Genomic DNA, 19,699 nt, shown 5'->3' with positions numbered 1-19,699 from the left:
CTCCCATTCCAGTTATTGTGGGTGAAGTCTTTCCAACAAACAAAACCTCAAGGAGAACCAACTTTAATTTTCAGGTTATCTCAGCACACAAGAGCAACCTCACCAACAGATCCAGAAAGAGATACACTCAAGAGGACAGAATTAAAGGTCTAAAACCCTTCCCTGCTTGAAGTCCACTTTACAGAAGCCATACAGGCCTGTCTGACTTGTCACTTGTGAGGAACTCCTAAGCTGCCATGATGAGCTGGAGTAGCATTCAGCAGTGGAAACACAGTTAACTCACAAGTAAAACTAAATAAATACAAATCAACAAGAATTATTCTCAACACCCACTTCTGAATCTTAAAACATGGTTGTATTGGACCAAAAAAAAAAACAAACCAGTTTACTCAGCTTGGGGGCAAAATGCTGAAAATGATCATCATAAATAGCTGGTTTAATTATAATGGTTCTTCACATGCCTAAAAAGTCTGAATGGTTTGTAAGTGCACTGATTTTTAGTAATTAGATGAACATGCCAACGAAGTATGCATACACTTTAATGTAAAGTATTTATGACTGATAGCTCATGGAAAATAATTAAAGTGAAAAAATTATCACTTTCTGGATATTGCCAGTCTTATAAAGGGTATGTAAAAGGATTTCTCATTTGTGCTTTTTATCCAGACAGGTTTAAGATCAGCATGACCCATGTGCTATTCAAGCTAAAGCCATTCCAGCTTTGCCAGGTATGCAAGCAAGGATTCCATGACCTTTAAGGAGGGTCTGTATCATTTTTAGCTCCTCCACAACTTTCCATTGCCTGCTGCCTCCCTCTTCCTGCTAACTTCAGTTCCTAGTCCCAGTTGTCTCCTCCTCAATCGAAATTCCAAAGGATTTTCTGTGCACTGTTAGTAAGACAGCAAGAAGCAGGTGCTCAGTAAGACTAGTTTGATTCACACCAGCTCCTGAAGACATGAAATGGGAACAGCAGCTCACCATACTGGAGCAGAATTACACCACACAAGTGTTCTCTGAAATTCAGAAGAAACAGCTCTTTCGTAGAAGAACAGGAACATCTGTCAGACGTGGAGATATGAAGAGAGATCTCTGATGCATGGCTACCGAGGGAAGAGGAAGCCAAGTCTGTCCCTGCACACTAATGTAGAAAGCAAGATTTGAAAGAGGAAGAAAGGCAGCTCAAGTAACTGCCAGTTTCAGCTAAAATGATGGCAGTATTGAGGGCATGCCTGTAATTAAGAATGCAAGTGGAGAAGTTGTCCTACCAAAACCCCAGGAGAGAGAATAAGCCTCCCAACCCCAAAACTTCAATAATTGCACTTGAGGGCTCTCCCTCACCCCCAGCCCAAGACAGACCCCAGCAGTGGAAATGCTTGCAAACCAGGCAGAAAATAAGGCACTGTTTCCAAACACTGAGGGCTTTAAAAGGCAAAAAAGCCTTCTAGCCCAACATGAACATACAGCTCGGGCACTTCAGTAAGAGACAGCAGGACTTCAGTGCTCTTCACAACCGTCAAGACCACCTAAATGTGCTTTACTGAACTTGGCATGGCATGAAGCTTTAGTGGGAAGTAGTAGCTAGAGACACAGAATCACTGAGCCTGGAAAAGACCCTTAAGCTCAAGGCTACCACATCCCCAAGAAGCAGCACAGCTCAGGCTGGCAGGAACCTCAGGAGGCCACCAGGATGCAGCCACCTGCTCAAGGCAGGGCCACCTCAGTCCTGCCAGGCTGATGGCCAGCCACGCTCCCAAGAGCTCCATGGATGGAGCCAGGCTGACACCAGCCACGCTCCCAACAGCTCCATGGATGGACACTCCACCACTTCTCCAGGAAACCTGGACCAGTGTCTGAGCACCTGCAGCACCAAAGAGTCTGCCTTGCATCACTCCAGCTATCATTTCTGGGCATCTTCTGGAAACAGAAGTACGAGGGTTTCTGCAAGTGTTGTATCAGTAACCAATGTCTTTTGATGCACACTACACTTTCATAAAATGTACCATCTTTATATTTCATCTCTTCTACTCTAAAATTCAACATCAAAAGGACTAGAAATACATTCTGACAAATTTCTAGAACCTCCTTACTCTTGCATATTCCATGAACTCTCAGACATAATCCAAATACAAGATATGCAGACCTATTTTTGCCATTTCAGATGCAGAAGGGAATTTAGATGGTTACACTTAGAAATATAATGCTACGTTAAATATTGGTGCGAAGAACCAAGTAAAAAAACACTAAAAACAAATAAAATCAAGAATGATAAGACAAGGCTGGCTAGCATTACTTGCAAGATATTCTAAGATACTGAGATCTAAACTGCCTAATGCATTGCTTTCTCTTAAGAGGGGAAAAAAAAATCTCTAAATATCAAAATACACAATGAGGTTCATCCCAGGACCAGAAGTGGAACTAACAATCAGACACCGTATGATATATAAATACATAAAATACGTCTCAGTACAAAATATGACCAGGGTGTATTTTATATATACAGAATTATCTATATTCTCTATATATTTTATTGTCTCTAAGTATATATATTTTTATATTAAAATTATATTTTTTAAGTACTAACATCTCTATTTATATGCTCTCAACACTTGAGAAGGAGCAACCTGAATTTGAGAGACAAATTTCATGGCAAGTCATATTTGAAATTCAATGGTGCCAGAAAATCAATACCAAGCCACAGTATTAAAGTCAAATGTAAAGCAAGGAAAATAAAGGAAGTACTTACTTCTCTATGTTTACAAAGGACAGGAAGATACCATTTAAAAATAAAAGCAGACACCATGAAGTCACATATATGATTGTTACACCAGAAGAGCTGCATGTCTTTATAGCTATGGTTTATTCCAGCCTCTGGAAAGATCAGTGAAATACCCTAAAATTTAGTATTTCTTTAAATGGTAAGCAGTGCAAACCCCAGAGACTCTATCTAGAGTTGTACAGCTGGATTATTCAGGGTTTAGGAACAGTAGAAAAAGATAAAGAACACATGGCCAGTCCTGAAATATTTCCAGTGAGCTTGGCAGCCTCCAGGCCTATGGAACCCCAGCGGCAGGGAGTTCTCTACACATGGACAATGCAGTGACAGAAACTGCCCTAGTAATGAAAATACTCATCAAAAAGATAAACCAGATATAGCTTTGAGCCTGTACTGGCTGAATCATTTTACTAGTCTAGAGCAGTATCTATCACAAGTAAAATGCATCATTTTAATAACTATTTAAACTGGCCAGATTTCAAAGTGCTTACAAATACATACAATTCCATAAATGTATTAGTAACTCCATCAGTGCAGTAGTACATTGAAAGGCCAAAAACGATGGTAAGATTTTCCAGTAAACATTCAGCATGGAGACAGCACAGAAGAGCTAAGTTCAATCAGAAGAGAAGCATGTCCTCTCACCTGCTGTTTCCTGAAGGAGCCTCATCTTTACCCCTTGAGTAAGAGCCCTACACTGGAGGCCAGGCAGATTATTACTTAACCTTTAGCCTTCTGTCAACCACAGATTATTGTACACACAGGCGTAACAAATCAAAGTCTTTACTGCTTTCTGAATGACAGCATTAACTCCCCGAGCAAAACCTGACCCATGGCAGCATGGCACAGCATCACCCTGGGTCAGCTGGGGCAGGCAGCTCCTGGGGCAGCCCCGGGACTCCGTGTGCTGCCATCACACACTGCTGGGATGTGAAGGAGAGAGGCTAACCATGCCTGGGGTAACAACAGGCCTCCAACAATCCCCCACAGCCCACACCAGCTTAACCCGAGGTCAGAGGGTAGCAAAGAACAACTTGATTGCACAAGTCAATATTTACCTGCTCAACAGTAAATGTGTGCTACACACCGAGGGAACTGTAGTATGAAAAAAAATGCTGGGATCAGCCGAAGAGGAGGAAGAGATGTGAATAAAGACTGACTAATGGACTGGATCGAGGGTAGGTCCTGCTTAGAGGAAAGGAGGTGAACTTTCCCTTCCCTTTAGCCCCCCTCTGAGAGAGCACAAGCAACGGAGAACGGACAGCAGGAATGCTGAACACGTTTCGGTTATAAAGCACTTGACAATCTCATTTCCCTTCCAAAATACTGACAGAGAGCAAGCCCTGACCTCTGTGCCAAGGCCAGCAGTGCAGCCAGCAAACACCAGAGCTGTGGCACACGAGGGACACGGGAGCAGGGAGCCGCAGCCCAGCTCCTAAATGAGCACCACAGCTTAAAGGACATTTCAAATGACCTGCAGAACTACCTGGTTAATTTTTCTCCAGTCTTCACAGAGCTCAAAAGGTAGATTAACATGTAACTAGGATACACTTGAATTTCAGATTTTTGATTATAAAACAAATTTTCCAGTATTACAGGAAATTGTAATTGAACGAGACATTAGTATTGGTTCACATCTTTTACTTTGAAGAATATCTTCCATTTTGATGATAAAGAATGGACAGGAACACACACTATCCAAGATTTAAAAATCTTTATTTCCTCATTTGATTTTTGTTTCCAGTCACAAAACATTAACCATTTTAAACTTCAGCCTAAGCCCTGAAGAAAATGAGGGATTCTGTTCAAACATAATTACACTTATAACTTTCAGGGAAAATTATTTGTCTGATTTTCTTATAAATCTGTATTTCCAATTGTGCAACAGAATTGTTAAAGACCATTCTTCTTGTAGCAACACACTAACTATTATAAGAAACAGAACAGTGTAAGAGAAGTAGGCAGTCTCTACCCAAATTGGTACTTTTATAACCAATACTGAGTATCTAGCACGCTGACCCAGCACTGAAATGACACCATTGATCTGTGACAGGTGACAAAAGCATACCCCTGCATTAAACAGCAACAATGCCAAAATTACTGAGACAAACCATATTTTACACATGCCTAACCACTAATAAAATGAAGTCATAAAAACAAAACCAGTCTTTGCATCCTTCTCCCCTTCTAGGATCAGGCAGCAATTTTTGTGGTTCATGTAGAATGAGTTTTTCCATTTCTGTTCCACTACTAGCCGCAGAATCCACCCTGCCACCAGCACAGAATTCTTCTCTGCGGAGGCCAAAAAGTTACATTGCAGAAAGGATCATCATAATAAAAAGGATAACGAAACAGAAAAAGATGCCTAAATAGTGAGATACGGGAATGAAGAAATGTTAGTTCTTTTCTAATGAAGGCTACTGCTCAGACCCCTCCTGTCTTTTAACTCCAAAATTCACTCCAGTCATTTCTACAGACTTGGACAGGAAGGAGGCACAAATTCAGAGTGTCTGCTCAGAGCTGTGCCCTCAAAGATCTGGTCCATAAATTACTGGTCTATAAGATACTGAAGAACTTTCTCCATCAAACCAGCTAACCATCCACAGCCACAGCCAGAGTTATCTTCCTGAAGTCTTGGCTTGCCAAGGAAACAAATACTTCCTGATGAATCTTTGCACGGAGGTGTGGACTCTGGTGGTGTGAGTGTTCAGATTGAGCAGCTCCTCTGTGATTAGCAAAGATGACAGGGAGCAGCACTACCACAGCCAGGCTCATTCTCCTGGATGTCAGCATTCAGCCTTCCTCACACTGAACCTAGTGAATGTGGGCTGCCTTTGTGCTGCAAGCAAAGTGTGTTACCTTCTGTATGACACAGGAAAAACCACTCCATAGGCTTAGCACATCACTTCTTGTCAGAGCAGCAGCCTCACATAAATGAGGTCTTTCAAAAGATGGAGGTGTGGGACTAAAGCCAGCAGGAAGAAATGGTACATACCAACCCTCAGCTACAGCATGAGGAAAACAGGCATGTGCTATAGTACACAGCTACACAGAATGGGATGAGCTGCTCTGCTCCCCATCAGGGATCTACGCAAAAAGGGAGGACACAAAAGAGTATAGGTTTTAAGACCAGACCACATCTCCAGATACTAATAACGAGGCCGAAATAAAGGAGGCAGTGCCAAGTCTCATCAGAGACCCTTCAGAATGCCTCTATCCCTCCTCTCCTGGAGGGAGATGGGAGGCTCCTTTAGAAAAAGAAGAAAAGCAGCAGCAAATGAAAATCCTTCAAACAAGCCTGGATAACAGAATGTAACATTTTTCTGTCCAATAAGAGAGGAAAAGCATCAGAGGAAACTACTGTGGTACACTGCAAGATATCTGGAATATATCACACGGTGGCAAAGGGGTAGAAGATGCTAATTATTAAAGAATAGCAGAACTAAGATGGCAATTTAATTAAGATCCTTCAAAGTAGTAGTGCCAAAGCTAGGTAAAACTGAATGTAGAGGAGCTCTGCTTAAAAATATAGGTGAACATGAAAAGATTGTAACTAACTCTTACATGGGACTCTGTGGATGCCAAGAATGGCACATAATAGTTAAATAATGCTGGGAGGGCCTCCAAGGAGGGTGCTCATCTAAACCTCCACACAATTCACTAGGTGGGATGCAGTTGCACACAGGCTGAACTATGAGGTTAGTTCTGTAAAGCTGTAAAATCAAGAGTGCCAGCTGAGAAGTAAATGACTGTGGACAGATACAGAGCCTGCAGTAAGAAGACATCCATCTAAAGGAAACTGCACTAGCACAGGAACTTCTCATCTCTTACTGTGAGCTGGAGAAGAGGCAGGAAAGCCAAAATATATTCTCTATCCATGAAGAGACAAAGTTCTTCAGCATCAGTAAGAGACACTCTGCTCTGTAAAGATTTGCACTGACAAGCAGAGACAGAACTACTTGTGCAGTAGTGAAGGCACTGTGGTGGTCACAAGCACCAGAGCACTGTACAGCTGTGAGCTGCTTACTAAACAAATGCAGTGTCCTACAGCTCCAAATCATTTAAAGTATCATTATCAGCTGCCACTGGCGTAAGCCAACCAACCAACAGGACACACACCTGGTTCAAAGGTTCATAAATTACCCTTTATCAGAGTATAAACCACCAAAATAATTCCTAATTGATTTTGTTTCAGCAGCTGTAATTTCCCCTTCCCCCCACTTTCAAATACAGTTTAGTAACTGGACCATCACAACTGTACCTTTTCCGCCTTTTTGTCAGAGATGTCTTGTTTTTCTAGAACTGCCATGCTCTCCTTCAGGTTTTTCACTATGTCTGCAGGAGACTTGTGGGACTTGCCAAAGGGGAATGGCATGATTGCAAACCACAAGGTCTTCCTTCTATGGCTCCTGCTTCACCTGGAAAAGGAGGAGAAAGAAAGTACATCAAAAATAGAAACTTGAGCTCTGTAATACAACACACACAAAGATCAAGAGAGAAGAGCAAAGTTAGTCACACATGGAACAATGATCCTTGACAGGTGAACTTAGAGCTTGCCATGACAAAGTTAAATTCTTGTATTTCCATTTCTTTTAAAACACAAGATACACAATCCAAGAACTCACATTAAGATCATCATCATGTGCTTCAGGAGCAAATTAAAGAGTACACTAATTATAGCCAAAGCCACATACTGCACACACACCCCATAATGGGCAAGACTTAGAAGGATCAATTATTCCAATTAATGCTGTCAAGTAAAATGCCTTCTCACATGAGGTGTTTGACACACAGCTCCTCGTGTCTCAGGGCTCTGCAATGACTGCCCAGGTACATGCTTTTACCCAGACTCATTCCATAATGAATTTGCAAATGCAAAGCAGAGCCCAAAGTCTGCACCTTAGTGCAGGACCTATGAACACGCAGCAGGCAAGGCTACAGACAGCAACCTCTTCCTGCCAAGACACCTGGCATGTCCTGCCATTTTCATATCTATAATAATACTGAAATAGTCTCACCCTCACACATTTTATGGGAAATAAAATTTGACACCTAGCAGGGACACATATAGCACTTGAAAACATTAAAACCAACATCTGATGTGTATCCTTCTCAAAAAGATAAAACGTGTCTTACAGGAGAAAGTTTCTTTCCCTAAAAATATCTGCCTCTTGAATCCAAACCCATTTATTCTTCTGTATATTTACATGTATTTACTTTTACACAGACACATAAATACACTCTCTTGTGTACAAAATAGAAGTACTACTGGGATAAAAGAGTGTACTGAAGCTTTTGTTACTAAACACATACACCCACATTTAAACAATAATAAAACCTTCTTACAAGTGAATTCCATAAAGCATACTTCTACAACTCTAATCTAGACAGAAAAGAACAGGAAATCCTCCATTTAAAATGCTGACAAGTGCTATTTCTGCTAGACACAAAAGACAGCTGAAGCTGGCAGAGGAGAGCAGAGCCCACATTGTCATTCCAAAGAAGGGGTATTATCCTGAAAGTTGAATTTCTATCTCCCTGCAGTGTCTGTGTAGCGAGTAACAAATCAACTCTCCCCAGCACCTGTTGAAGTTTCTTATCTGACACAGTGCACTTTGCTCCTTGATTACATCCATCAGGAACTCTAAAACATTACTCTTGAACTTTTTCAACAGTTTTGATCAGGGATGAAAAATCTTAATGTAATGGGTTTTTTGGAGTTATTTTTACTTTTAAAACAAGTAAGTTTGTCTGGCCCAAGGGCAACAATTTAAAAGGTAAGTACAGAAGAGCTTGGTTCTTTAACCAAGTGAATTTCCATAAATAGAGATTTCAGGCAAGCAGTTGCAGAGATCATACGTTCACTGTTCCCTGACTTAACAAAGCATAAGGTAGGTAATTTTTAATTAGTTTGCTTCCAGATAAAAGAAACAAGACCTTCCACCAACCATTTCCATTCTTTAAGAGATCACAAGGACTTTGTGTTGCATTTATTTCATAGTATGGTCATTACAGTAATCTCTCATTCACAGCCTGCACAAAGAAGGGGCTGTAGCACTGAAATTACAAATGCAGGAGATAAAAAGAGATCAAAAAGCACCCACAGGTCATTCCTTTGACAAGAGAATTTTATGCCTCAAACTTTACCACATCTAGTGGAACAGAAACCTACAGCTAAGAAAAGCACCACTACTGACTGCTATTTAAAGAAAATACAACGGCATTTAAAACAACATTTAAGGAAAATTATGATATTTTCATACAAGGTGGTTTTTTTTTTCCTAGAAAGAGACAGTGTGAAAGTAAGCACAACTTCCTCACAACATAGATGGCATACCTTGAGCATCACAGCAACATTTTAAATGTTCTCTTTATCTCCCCCTTTGATTACTACTTCTGCCAAATTAAGACAGGCCCTGAAAACAAATGTGGATTCTTTCATGTTTGCATCTCATCACTGATAATAATAGTGCTTACCAACTACTCTGTCCATTCATTCTGGAAGATGGCTATACCCATGTAACAGAGGACTGCCTTGAGAAATTGCCAGCCTTAATTCCTTGGATTATGCATTAAAACAAAAGCAAATCCACTAGGAATCAAAACAGCTGAGACAACAAAAACATATGGAACCACAAAATCTGGTATGACACCAATATACAAAGAAAATAAATCAAACCAAAGAAAACAGCTCTGCAGACTCATTCTCTGGATCAGAACTCTGCTACTCCTCAAGTCTAAAAGATACAAGGACAATGGAAAACCTATGGAAATACAGGATACTGATAAACAACTGTCCTCACGTGTGCCCAAGGTCTAGGTTTGCAAAACTTGACTTGTCTTTAGACAGTTCCTAATTTTTTCTTTAAATTAACCCTAGTCCATAGCTTGGATTTATTCCTGAAACCTTCCAGGTTCTGTGTAAATCAGATACATATACTCGAGTCATACACAAGCTTCACTTTATCTACTAGCATATCTAGGTGAAAATAATCATTTAATAACAGCCCACTAGCATGCATTTATATTACACATTTTCTCCTAATCCAGGTAAGGTCCTGTATGAACCTCTCATAAGCAATTTAGAAAAATCAGGAACGACCATGAAGGAAATGTACATCCTTGATAACTGAAGGTGACATTTTGCTTCAAGGTATATTTTTTAATCCTATAAAATGGAGTAAATACACTGCTTATGCCATTTCAGTTTTATTACTGGAAGGAACGCAATGGCACTGCTGGGAACATCATCTGGGGCCTCAAGACTGAAGATCCCACAAACCCTGAAGCAAAACTCTGTTCCTGAAAAACCTGTGCCACATCCTGCCAAAAAAAAAAAAAAAAAAAAAAAAAAAAAAAAAGCAGGAGCAGTGCTTTGTCTCTCAAAGCTGTACTTCATGCAGGAGAACACAGACAGGCTGTTCCTTTTTCAGCCCAGGAAAACTACCCCCAGCAGCACTGTGTGCACAATAGACAATGACAACATCTGTGTGGGATCGGAAAGAGCTGCCACCACCCACATCTGCAACACAAGAAAAAAAGGGAACAACATCAAATGACATTTTCTGTAAATAAGAATAGGCCTTACATCATGTCAAATGATAACTGATTCACAATACTAGCACCTGGTTGCTTTGCAAATTCAGGATAAAACGCTGATTGTGGCTAAACAAAGGATCACAGGATTCCTGAGGAGTTGAACTGCACCAAGTGCACGGCCAGCTCTGTGCTCTGCTTTGCTTTATCTTCCAGAAACCTCATGTTCATCCATTTGTTAAAAGAGACCATGGACAACATTACACAAACCTCAGGCCTTCTCAGGCGTGCATTTTATTTCATCAGTATTCAGGTAGGCCACAGGTAACAAAATGTCAGGTCCCCAAAGCACAGGGGTCAAAGTGACAATTAGAAATCTGAAGTGGTGTTATCAATCCCAGTGGGCCATCAAACAACAACACAGCACACGGCCAAGCACCCAGAGATTGAAGTTCCACTGACACACTCAGGACACTGGGACATTTGGGCTTTTGTGATAACCAGAGATAGTACCCCACTGTTTCAGATAGGATCTAACTTCCAGCTCTGTCAATGCACAGGCATCCATGCAGTTTGCTTCATCTATAAGGCTTTGTCTTTTTTATTCACTGGATTGACCACACAATGGAATATGCATTTTGTCAAATGCAATTTAATGCATTCCATACATAAGATGTTAAGGTGTCTGCTGAGTGAAAAAAACAGTGTTTCTCTGTGAGAACAACCCTCCTGCAGAAAAAAGAAAGCGACAGGAACAAATACAGAAACACAATAAACAAATTCATTTCCTTTAATTAATTTAAATTCTCTAAAGAATAGATACACTAGCCTGGACTATGGTCTGTCATGTAGCTGAGCTCTTTTTATTTGAAGGGTCACAAAATATGCTACTTCTCTAACAGAAGTGTGTGCCACTGTTTAAAACCTGGTTACTTACTAGCAGAAGCAGTTTTTTCTCTTGTAGGAAGCACGTTTTTGTTACTGTGAGATGTCTGCACTACTATTTTCAGAACAATACTGGTACAAGAAATGGTACAATTACACTCCTAACTGCACTAACGTGTAGAGTTACTCCACAGACAAATGAATTTGTGGCACCAAGGTCCCACCAGCAGAGACTTTTAAAGGGAAGAATGATTAAATTGAATGGAAAGCCATCCCAACAGCATAAGCAAGGACACAAAGGCAAACTCAAGTCTTTCTGCTTTAGACATACCACAAATTTACCACAACATAAAGTTGAAACTCTTTTTTTCTCTGCACAGAAGTGTAGCCCATAAATAAAGCATCACTTAGTATTCACACATATTTCAACTCCAGAGAGCAAACCACCAAACCACCACCTATCCCCATGCAAAATGCTACTTAACTAATGTACAAAACCCCCACATTTCCAATTTTGGGAAACAAACAGGTGCAATAAACTCAACCCTTATTCTATTATGGCCCTCACCATTTAATTACACTATATTAAGTCCTCAGCTGCATCTTGCTGCCTTGTTTATACACACCTAGAGATTGACTCCTTTTGCAAGCTCCTAATGAGGAAAAGAGGAGGAAAAAAAATTCTTCAGCTATTTCCTGGCTGCAACTGCACACATTAAAAAAATCCAAGCCTAGTGAGAAAGCCCATGTAGTCTCAATTCAATGTGCACCTAAGAAGAAAACTGCTGCAGATCAAACAAAACTAACATAATTTCAGTAAGGCCAAATAATTACCAGTCAGGTTCCCCATGGCACATGAGCCAAGGCCAGAGCTGGCCACTGCTGATGGGGAGGTCCCATTCTCCCTCTGCTCCCAGCACCACACCCTTCCCCCTGTTTTATGCCAGGGCAGACCCATCCATGAGCTGAGCCACTCACCAAGCTACCAGAAAATGAACATGTAAAAGGAAAATAAACAATGAGTAGGGTAGGGAATGTAGAAAAAACATCCCTTTGAGCAGCAAGCAGTTGTCCATCAGCTCCCTCAGCTCCCAATCTCTCCAGAAGAGCACTTCATGGGAAGGCTGGAGCCAAACCAACAGCAGGCTGGATGGGGCAAGGTCACTTTCCATCAGTTATTTTGAGAAACCTGATATTAGTCCAAGTGCCCAGGGTGCTGACTGAACCAACCAAAATGGCAGAAGACAAAGGCAACAAAAATGAGAGACAATCAATAAAAATAAAAAATCTGAAAGGTTCTTAAGACAAACCAGTAGAAGACACCCTGAGCTGTGAGCCAGACCCAGCCCAAGGAAAGGAACAGGAGAGGGCTGAGACAGTCAGGAGGGAAGGGCACAGCAGCTTCTCCTCCAGGTAGAGGGAAGCTGCCAACTTCTATCCTGAAATCGTATCATGTGTCAATTACTTTCCACAGTGCTAATAACATGTAGGAGAATGGCTTAAGCAAATACACTTATATAAACTAATGAGTCTACAAAGGGAAAATACCTAGTTTCACAATGAACAGTTGGGGCTGCACTGCACCTGGATATTTATTTGACAATTTAGCAGCCTATTACTGACACAAGATGTTGCATCTTGCTAAAAAGGGGCAGGTTGTTATTAAAAAAATATAATGCAGCAAGCTCATGTTTGTCTTGATAGACCTGATTTCCCAAAGAACTCACTCTTTTGCTGCACACTTCTTAGATTAACAGGGATCATTAAGCCACTAATTAAAACAGTAACATAAATCAGTTTTCTTCAGGTGTAATTGCTACAAGCAGCTGTTACCTCAGCCAGAATCCACCACTGTTAGGTCTGGTTGGAATGATAAAACCAGAAACAGATCGAGAAATTATGCATTTTTAAAAGCACTGTCTCACTCTCAGACATGCCCAGCACCCCAAAGGAAGACTGACAGCCATGCCTTTGATCCAAGAACCACTTTTTATGCAAGCTCCTTGGGAAAAAAAAAATAAAATAGAGTACTTCAAAGCCAGAAGGGGCACCTTATTAAGGATTCAACCCTCTCGTACAAGATTATGAAATGTCATCAGTTATCAGAGCAGTCAGGCAGATGGAGCTCCTGCCTGTACTTTCTGTCAGTGTGGCTTGTCCCAGACACGTGCAGCAGCAGCAGCACGGCAGGTCAGCAGCCAGGTGCCCCTGGGAAGCATCTGGAATATTGCTGCCAGCTCAGCACTGCCAATTCCTGCCTGCAGCACATCCTCCTGAAAGGCATTCCCGCTTCTCACGGCACAAGTGGAGTGACCCAGGGCAGCAGCCGCTGTGTTACTTGAACTGAGTACTCACATTCCTCAGTAAAACAATCTTGCACATTTTTCATCTGCTGGGTTCTGCTACACCTTTCAGTATCCTCATTCTGGATATATGGTTTCCCACTAGATCAAAAGATCTTCCAGAGCTTCAGTATTGCACCAAAAGCAGTTATTTACTTTTCTTTTGGATATGTCAAACGAATTGAAACACATCAGCCCCTCATCCAAAATATGTGTCTAAGCAGCACAGTTTATTAATCCAAGCTCACCTGCAAAGATTTCCTGTCACAAAGGAAATGGAACTGATAAAGAGCAGCAGCCACACCACAACGTATTTCAGGGCTCCAGCAGGAACTCTTCAGTGTAACCATGGCAGAGCATGGCTGTGCTTGGATATGGTTATTACTGGCAAAATTTAAGGGTAGAGTCCAGGTCTGAATGCATTTTTGCTATCCTCTAAATACTTCCACACACCTTTTCAGTATTTCTTTCAATATAATTTTAAAATGCGGATAAAGCATTATACCAATGACCTATAATTCATACATACAAGTTTTCTTGAAGGACAGGCATGTTCATCTCATACTTGGCATGTCCCACCCAGCATGGAACACTAGCATCTTTCTTAAAACTCACTATTAACTTCTTCTATCAAGCAGCACACAAAAGCTTTAATGTGATCCAAAAGCAGTTTCACAACTCTGCATCACGGAATTATTTGTGGTGTGACCCACTTTAAGATTAAAATGGAAAAAAAATCCCCTCTTTAAAAATGGCAACTTTTAATGCAGGGGAAAATGAAAATCATTAAGAAAAAAATCCCTCCTGTAACACAGAAGAATGGTGAACAAAAAAATTAATTCAGTGGATTCAGAAAAAAAGGGTAAAATTGGAAAATAAATTTCTACATAAAAATGAAATTAATAATGTGACATAGCTTCTTACTTTTTGAAAATTTCCAAGCAATTAAAACCCTGGCAGTTCATAGCCCTGCTTGTTTCTTTAGCACCAAATGCCACCTGATTCCTTTCATTAAGCAGGCTTCCCTCTTGCCATTCAATTAATTTACTGATCCTTCTGCCTCTTCAAGAGCCTCCTTCTCCAGCAGACACCTGCAACATGCTGGACAAAGAAAAGGGCACCTACTGCCATTGGGCTCCACTAGTCACTGCAGCCCCCTAAGACTACATGTGGCTTGTACATTATTACAGAAACTGCAGTTTAACACACAGCACAGAAACATTAAGTATAAACTGATTTTAAATAGTACTGCTGCTTTTAAGGGGCTTCAGAGACCAGCATAAGCAGAAGAGCTTGTTAATACTAAAGCTTAGAATGTGAGATCCCAGCCCCTCTCCATGTCGAAGGAAATCTTATGACTCAGCTTCTTTCCCTGGTGTGCTGTTTCGAGTTACCCCACCCATCCATTTCCCCACGAACCTTACTGCTATACTGCAATATGGTACACAGACAGGCATGTGAATGCCTCACCCATTCCTTAGGATGCATATTTAAAAATTAATAAAAACAATAATAATCCTACATTTCATCACAAAAAGGCAACTACTATCTCTAGCACACTATGCACCAAAAACCCAAAGAACTTACCTGAAGCTTCAAGAAAAGTTCTCAGACAATATGCCCATTTCTGCCCAGGGAGGAGCTGAAAGAGTTTTCTCCTAACCTGGTATTACAGTCAATCCCCTGTTGGCTCAGTTGCCCATACTGCATCATCACAAACTCCAGAATATTTGTTACATGACAAAAAATGCTGCAATCCTGTCCGTGCCATTCTACCCACCCTTGGAAGCAAAAATGCAAAGCAAGAGTCTCCTTTGTAACTATTTCTAGTCCTTTGCATATATTACTCCCATTGCTTTCCAGGGGTTCTCTTTGTACCAGATTTCCTGATATACATCTAAGGGTCAATTTTGAGTGTGAAGGAGTGGCAAAAGTGGAGGCAGAGGGACACTGCAGCTTCATTTCTGATTTGTTTTACATTATGAAACACAGCCTAGAGCTCACACTCCAATCAGCTGAATGTGAGAAAGCAGCCAGGTGAAGGACAGGAAACCCCCCAGCACCACGACATCAGGATTGAGCCCAAACCAGAAAGTTGGTGCAATGGGCAGGGGGAAAACATCATTTACACATGAGCTGGTTATGTGAGGAAGGAGGATGAGAATCCCAAACACCAGCACAGGGGAAGTGCACATGTGCTTTTGGGGCCTTTGGTTTTCAACAGAAGCTGAGTGCAATTAAACTGCAAGAACAGGTCTGGGACTGCTCCAGCCACAGTCCTCTGAGGCATAACTTTCTTTAGAGAATATTCTCTCAAACAAAAACCTACTCTCAGTGAACCCATTCTCTAGTAGCACAAATAAAAAAGCTAGGGGGAAAAAAGAATCAAAATAAATAAAGTGTTTACCCAAATACAATTTCAGTAAGTGTATAATTTTAAAAACTTACTTTAAAGAAATTAAACAATATTTTTCCCATGGTTTCTTTACTTTCTTTGGAGACGATACTCTGTGGCCTGCCAGTAACTTCTAATGCTCAACCTAAGTTTATCAAAGTTCAACACAACACAGCTCTTTATCTAACTTACCTTAAGATCAAGAAATTTTTAACACCCATAATCTACAAAAGACTAAGATCCCTTAAAGAACAACAATATTGAAGCATTAAGATTATAAGCAGTAGAGAAGTGACCTTGATATAGCTCAGGAACATCCTGAAAACACTGACTTAGGAACTGGGCAGGCACACCAAGGAGTACCCCCCTCTTCCCATAGAGATTACTACTGGCTCCTGCCATAGGCAGCATGGAATGAACTCCATCCATCTCTGCTCTGCCACACTCTGTGTGAAGGCTTCCCTCTCAAAATGGATATTTGGGAGCTCACAATTAAAGACTTTTCACGTGAGACTACTGAGGAGTTCACCTCAGTTCCATAAGCTTTACAAACCAGCTGGGACAGGCAATCAAGCACACCTTAACTACTTGGGTTCACTTTTGTGGAACCTTCACTTCAGCTGGGCAGAAGTAGGGCTGATACAAACCCCACGAGCACAGCGAGCTGCAGTGCAAAGAGCTGCTCACACTGCCCAGAGGTGGCTGAGGCCACAGCTGACTCCTCAATTCTGCCACTGTCACCCCTACTGCGAGATCTCAGTACTGTGACACAATCATTAAAATGTCAATCACTGGGAGACCAATTCTCATGAATCCCAGATGATTCCTGCCACATGAAACCAAGACAATTTGGTGCATGATCCAGTGATCCATACCTCCTCGACAAAAGGCAGTTCCTGACAAATGATCCTGCAGGAGTTATGTACTGACTCACAGAGAAAGCAGGAGAGGGCAATCAATAAATGACTGAGAACCATGACACCACCACTACTGGGAATCTTTTCCCTCAAGTTCATTACATCCTCATTCAGTAAAGGAAAAGAGTTGTTCAGGGCTTTTTCCCTTAAATTACCTCTTACCTAGTACTAGGAGCTGAAGCACAGGCAATATCTGTGCTGATCCACAGGTCATTATCCGTCTGACAAATTTGCTTTCTGTCACACTTTTTTTCTTTCTTTCTTTTTTTTTTTTTTTTTTTTTTTTTTTTTTTTTTTTTTTTTTTTTTTGCCATGGTCCCCAGCACTTAAAAGACAGTTTTGATGACAATACAAAGGGTTTACTGACACAGCTCTGCTAGCAAATCCTACCAGGACAGATACAGCTTAGATGAGTAAAAACCACAACCTCCGACCATGATAACTGAAAATGTGCTAGGGCTTTACTGGTTAAGTACTTTTATGAAGAGGGCTCTTTCCTTCACACTGCCAGCCAGTTTCAGTACACCATCAATCAAGTGTCCAATTTGCCCAAGTTAGCTGTGCGGAGGTGCCTTTTAGTACAGAACTCTCACACAGCTCATCCTCAGACAAGACTCCCTGCTTCCTCTCGGGTATGCTGTACCAAGGACAATGTGGCAAAGGGGAACACATCACAAAGAATAGCAGAATCAGAGGCTAACCAGGAGAAATTTTTCCCCTAGTTCCTTGAGACCAAGAATTAATTTCATGAGCATCCCTTGAAAGAAAAAAGTAAAAATCAATGCCTAACAGGCCACAACACATCTGGGATACCCAGGTGCACATCTATCTCATTGCTACCAAGAAAGTAGAGAGAAATAAACTCATGAGAAGAGCTGGCTAAAATCCAGCCTGATATCGAGGGTTCAGGAAAAAGACAACATTTGTTAATGTATTATCCCCACAAGGAGTGGGATTCCTCAGGAGTCACAAGGGGACGGGCACTGTTCAGATGTGTGTCAGCAACAGGGACAGTGGGATTGCACACCCTCAGCAAGGGCTGCTGATCACATTAGGCTGTGTGCTGCAGCCAGCATGCTGCAGGGGAGGGATGCCATCCACAGGGATGCACAGGAGTGAGATGTGGGCTAATGCAACCTTATGAAGCTCAACAAGCACAGCAACTGCAAGGTCCTGCCTTTGGGACAGGACAGTCCCAAGCAGGAACACAGCCTGGGCAGAGAACGGATTGAGAGCATCCCTGCCCAGAAGGACTCGGGGGCGGTGACTGAAGAGAAGTCCAGCATGGCATGGCAATGTGCACTGTGGCCCAGAAGTCCCCATGTCCTGGGCTGTGTCAGGGGCAGCGTGGCCAGCAGGGCCAGGGAGGGGACGGTACCCCTCTGCCCCACCCTGCTGAGAGCCACTGCAGTGCTGCACCCAGCTCTGGGCCCGCTCTAGGAGCAACATGGACCTGCTGAAGTGAGTCCAGAGCAGGCTGGAAAGATGATCAGAGGGCTGGAGCACCCCTGCAGCAGAGACAGGATGAGAGAGCTGGGGCTGCCTGGCCTGGAGAACAGAAGGCTCTGGGGAGGCTTTAAGGTACCTTCCAGCCGCCTAAGGGGCTACAGGAGAGCTGCAGAGGGGTAGACAAGGGGTAATGGCTTCAAACTGAGAGCAGTCAGGGCTGGATTAGATATTAGGAACTAATTGTTCCCTGTGAGGGTGGAGAGGCCCTGGCACAGGCTGCCCAGAGAAGCTGTGGATGTCCCATCCCTGGAAGTGTCCAAAGTGTTGCTGGATGGGGCTCTGAGCAACCTGGTCTGTGAAAGCTGTCCCTGCCCACGGCAGGGGGGCTGGAGATGGACAGTCTTTAAGGTCCTTTCTTAATCCAAACCATTCAATGATTCTATAATAAAATTATCTCCCTTTAAAACGAAACAATGAACCATTACTGAATAAGAGACCAGATTTTGTGCCAAGAAAATAAACGAGCAAGCAAAAAAATCTAGACCTTAAAGGATAATTCACCTTTTTCTCCCAAGAGAAGATCCAGCCATTGCAATACAGAAATTTCACATAAATAATTTCAACATCACAATATATCTTAAGTGGCTGTAGAAAAGTGTATTTTTCTACAGTTCCTCTAAATCACCTCTCTTTCTTCCACCAGTTTAAATGTTTGGTGTGAATCTTCAAAGTCACCAATGGAATTCAATTCCTGATACATAAACCACACCACATCTCGACTGCCAGGATAGGTGTGCTCCTCTGGGGCAACACAGAGCATAGGAAGATATCCTCAAAGGCAGAGTGCTGCATCCCAGGATTAAGAGAACTATCCAAGTCACAAACCTGCAGGAGAGATGAGGTGAGAGTCATAACATTTAACACCACACCACTGTATTTTACTTTTATAGATTTTGAGGCAGAGGCAGAAGAGTTTCAGCTAACCCATGAACTCAACTCCATGTTAGGAAATGCTCTGCAGCACAGGACTCAAAAAGGGGGAATGATCTAGATTGCTCCCAAAATGTGCTCAAGCTCTTGCCATGGCAACCTAATTAAGAGTCCTCCTGATGACTCACAAGACACCAGTCCAAAGATCTGCTACTGCAGGGTGCTTCAGCACACACACTCTGAAAAGCCAGCTCTTCCTGAAAAACCCAGGTCAAAATCCTTTTCCCTCCTGACACCACCTGAGAGTTTCAGTCACTCAAAGTTATTGTATTCTAATGAAAACGGAAGATAAACAATGTGTCAGATGTCTGTGCTGATACACTCTACTTTGCATCTGTCTTTCTTTTTTCGGAGACACTTTAGTTCCCTTTCCAGGTAGAGCGTATCATGCTTAGCAAAGCTCTCTGCTTCC

General features: G+C 41.9%; 1 protein-coding gene across 2 annotated transcripts in view; it reads right to left on the bottom strand.

Moving 5' to 3' along the window:
- Positions 1–19,699, bottom strand: part of CAB39 (calcium binding protein 39) — a 41,566-nt gene that overhangs the window by 13,138 nt on the left and 8,729 nt on the right. For both annotated transcript variants that reach the window (XM_066326010.1, XM_066326011.1), the window contains exon 2: positions 7,035–7,191. In XM_066326010.1, coding sequence (XP_066182107.1) covers positions 7,035–7,148 — 114 coding nt within the window. In that variant the 5' untranslated portion in view covers positions 7,149–7,191. The remainder of the gene's footprint in view (positions 1–7,034; positions 7,192–19,699) is intronic.

The sequence above is a fragment of the Sylvia atricapilla genome, chromosome 10 (assembly GCF_009819655.1).
Source record: "Sylvia atricapilla isolate bSylAtr1 chromosome 10, bSylAtr1.pri, whole genome shotgun sequence".
Taxonomy (NCBI): domain Eukaryota; kingdom Metazoa; phylum Chordata; class Aves; order Passeriformes; family Sylviidae; genus Sylvia; species Sylvia atricapilla.
Note: the sequence above shows the minus strand (reverse complement) of the source record. Positions and strands in the feature narration are given on the sequence as shown.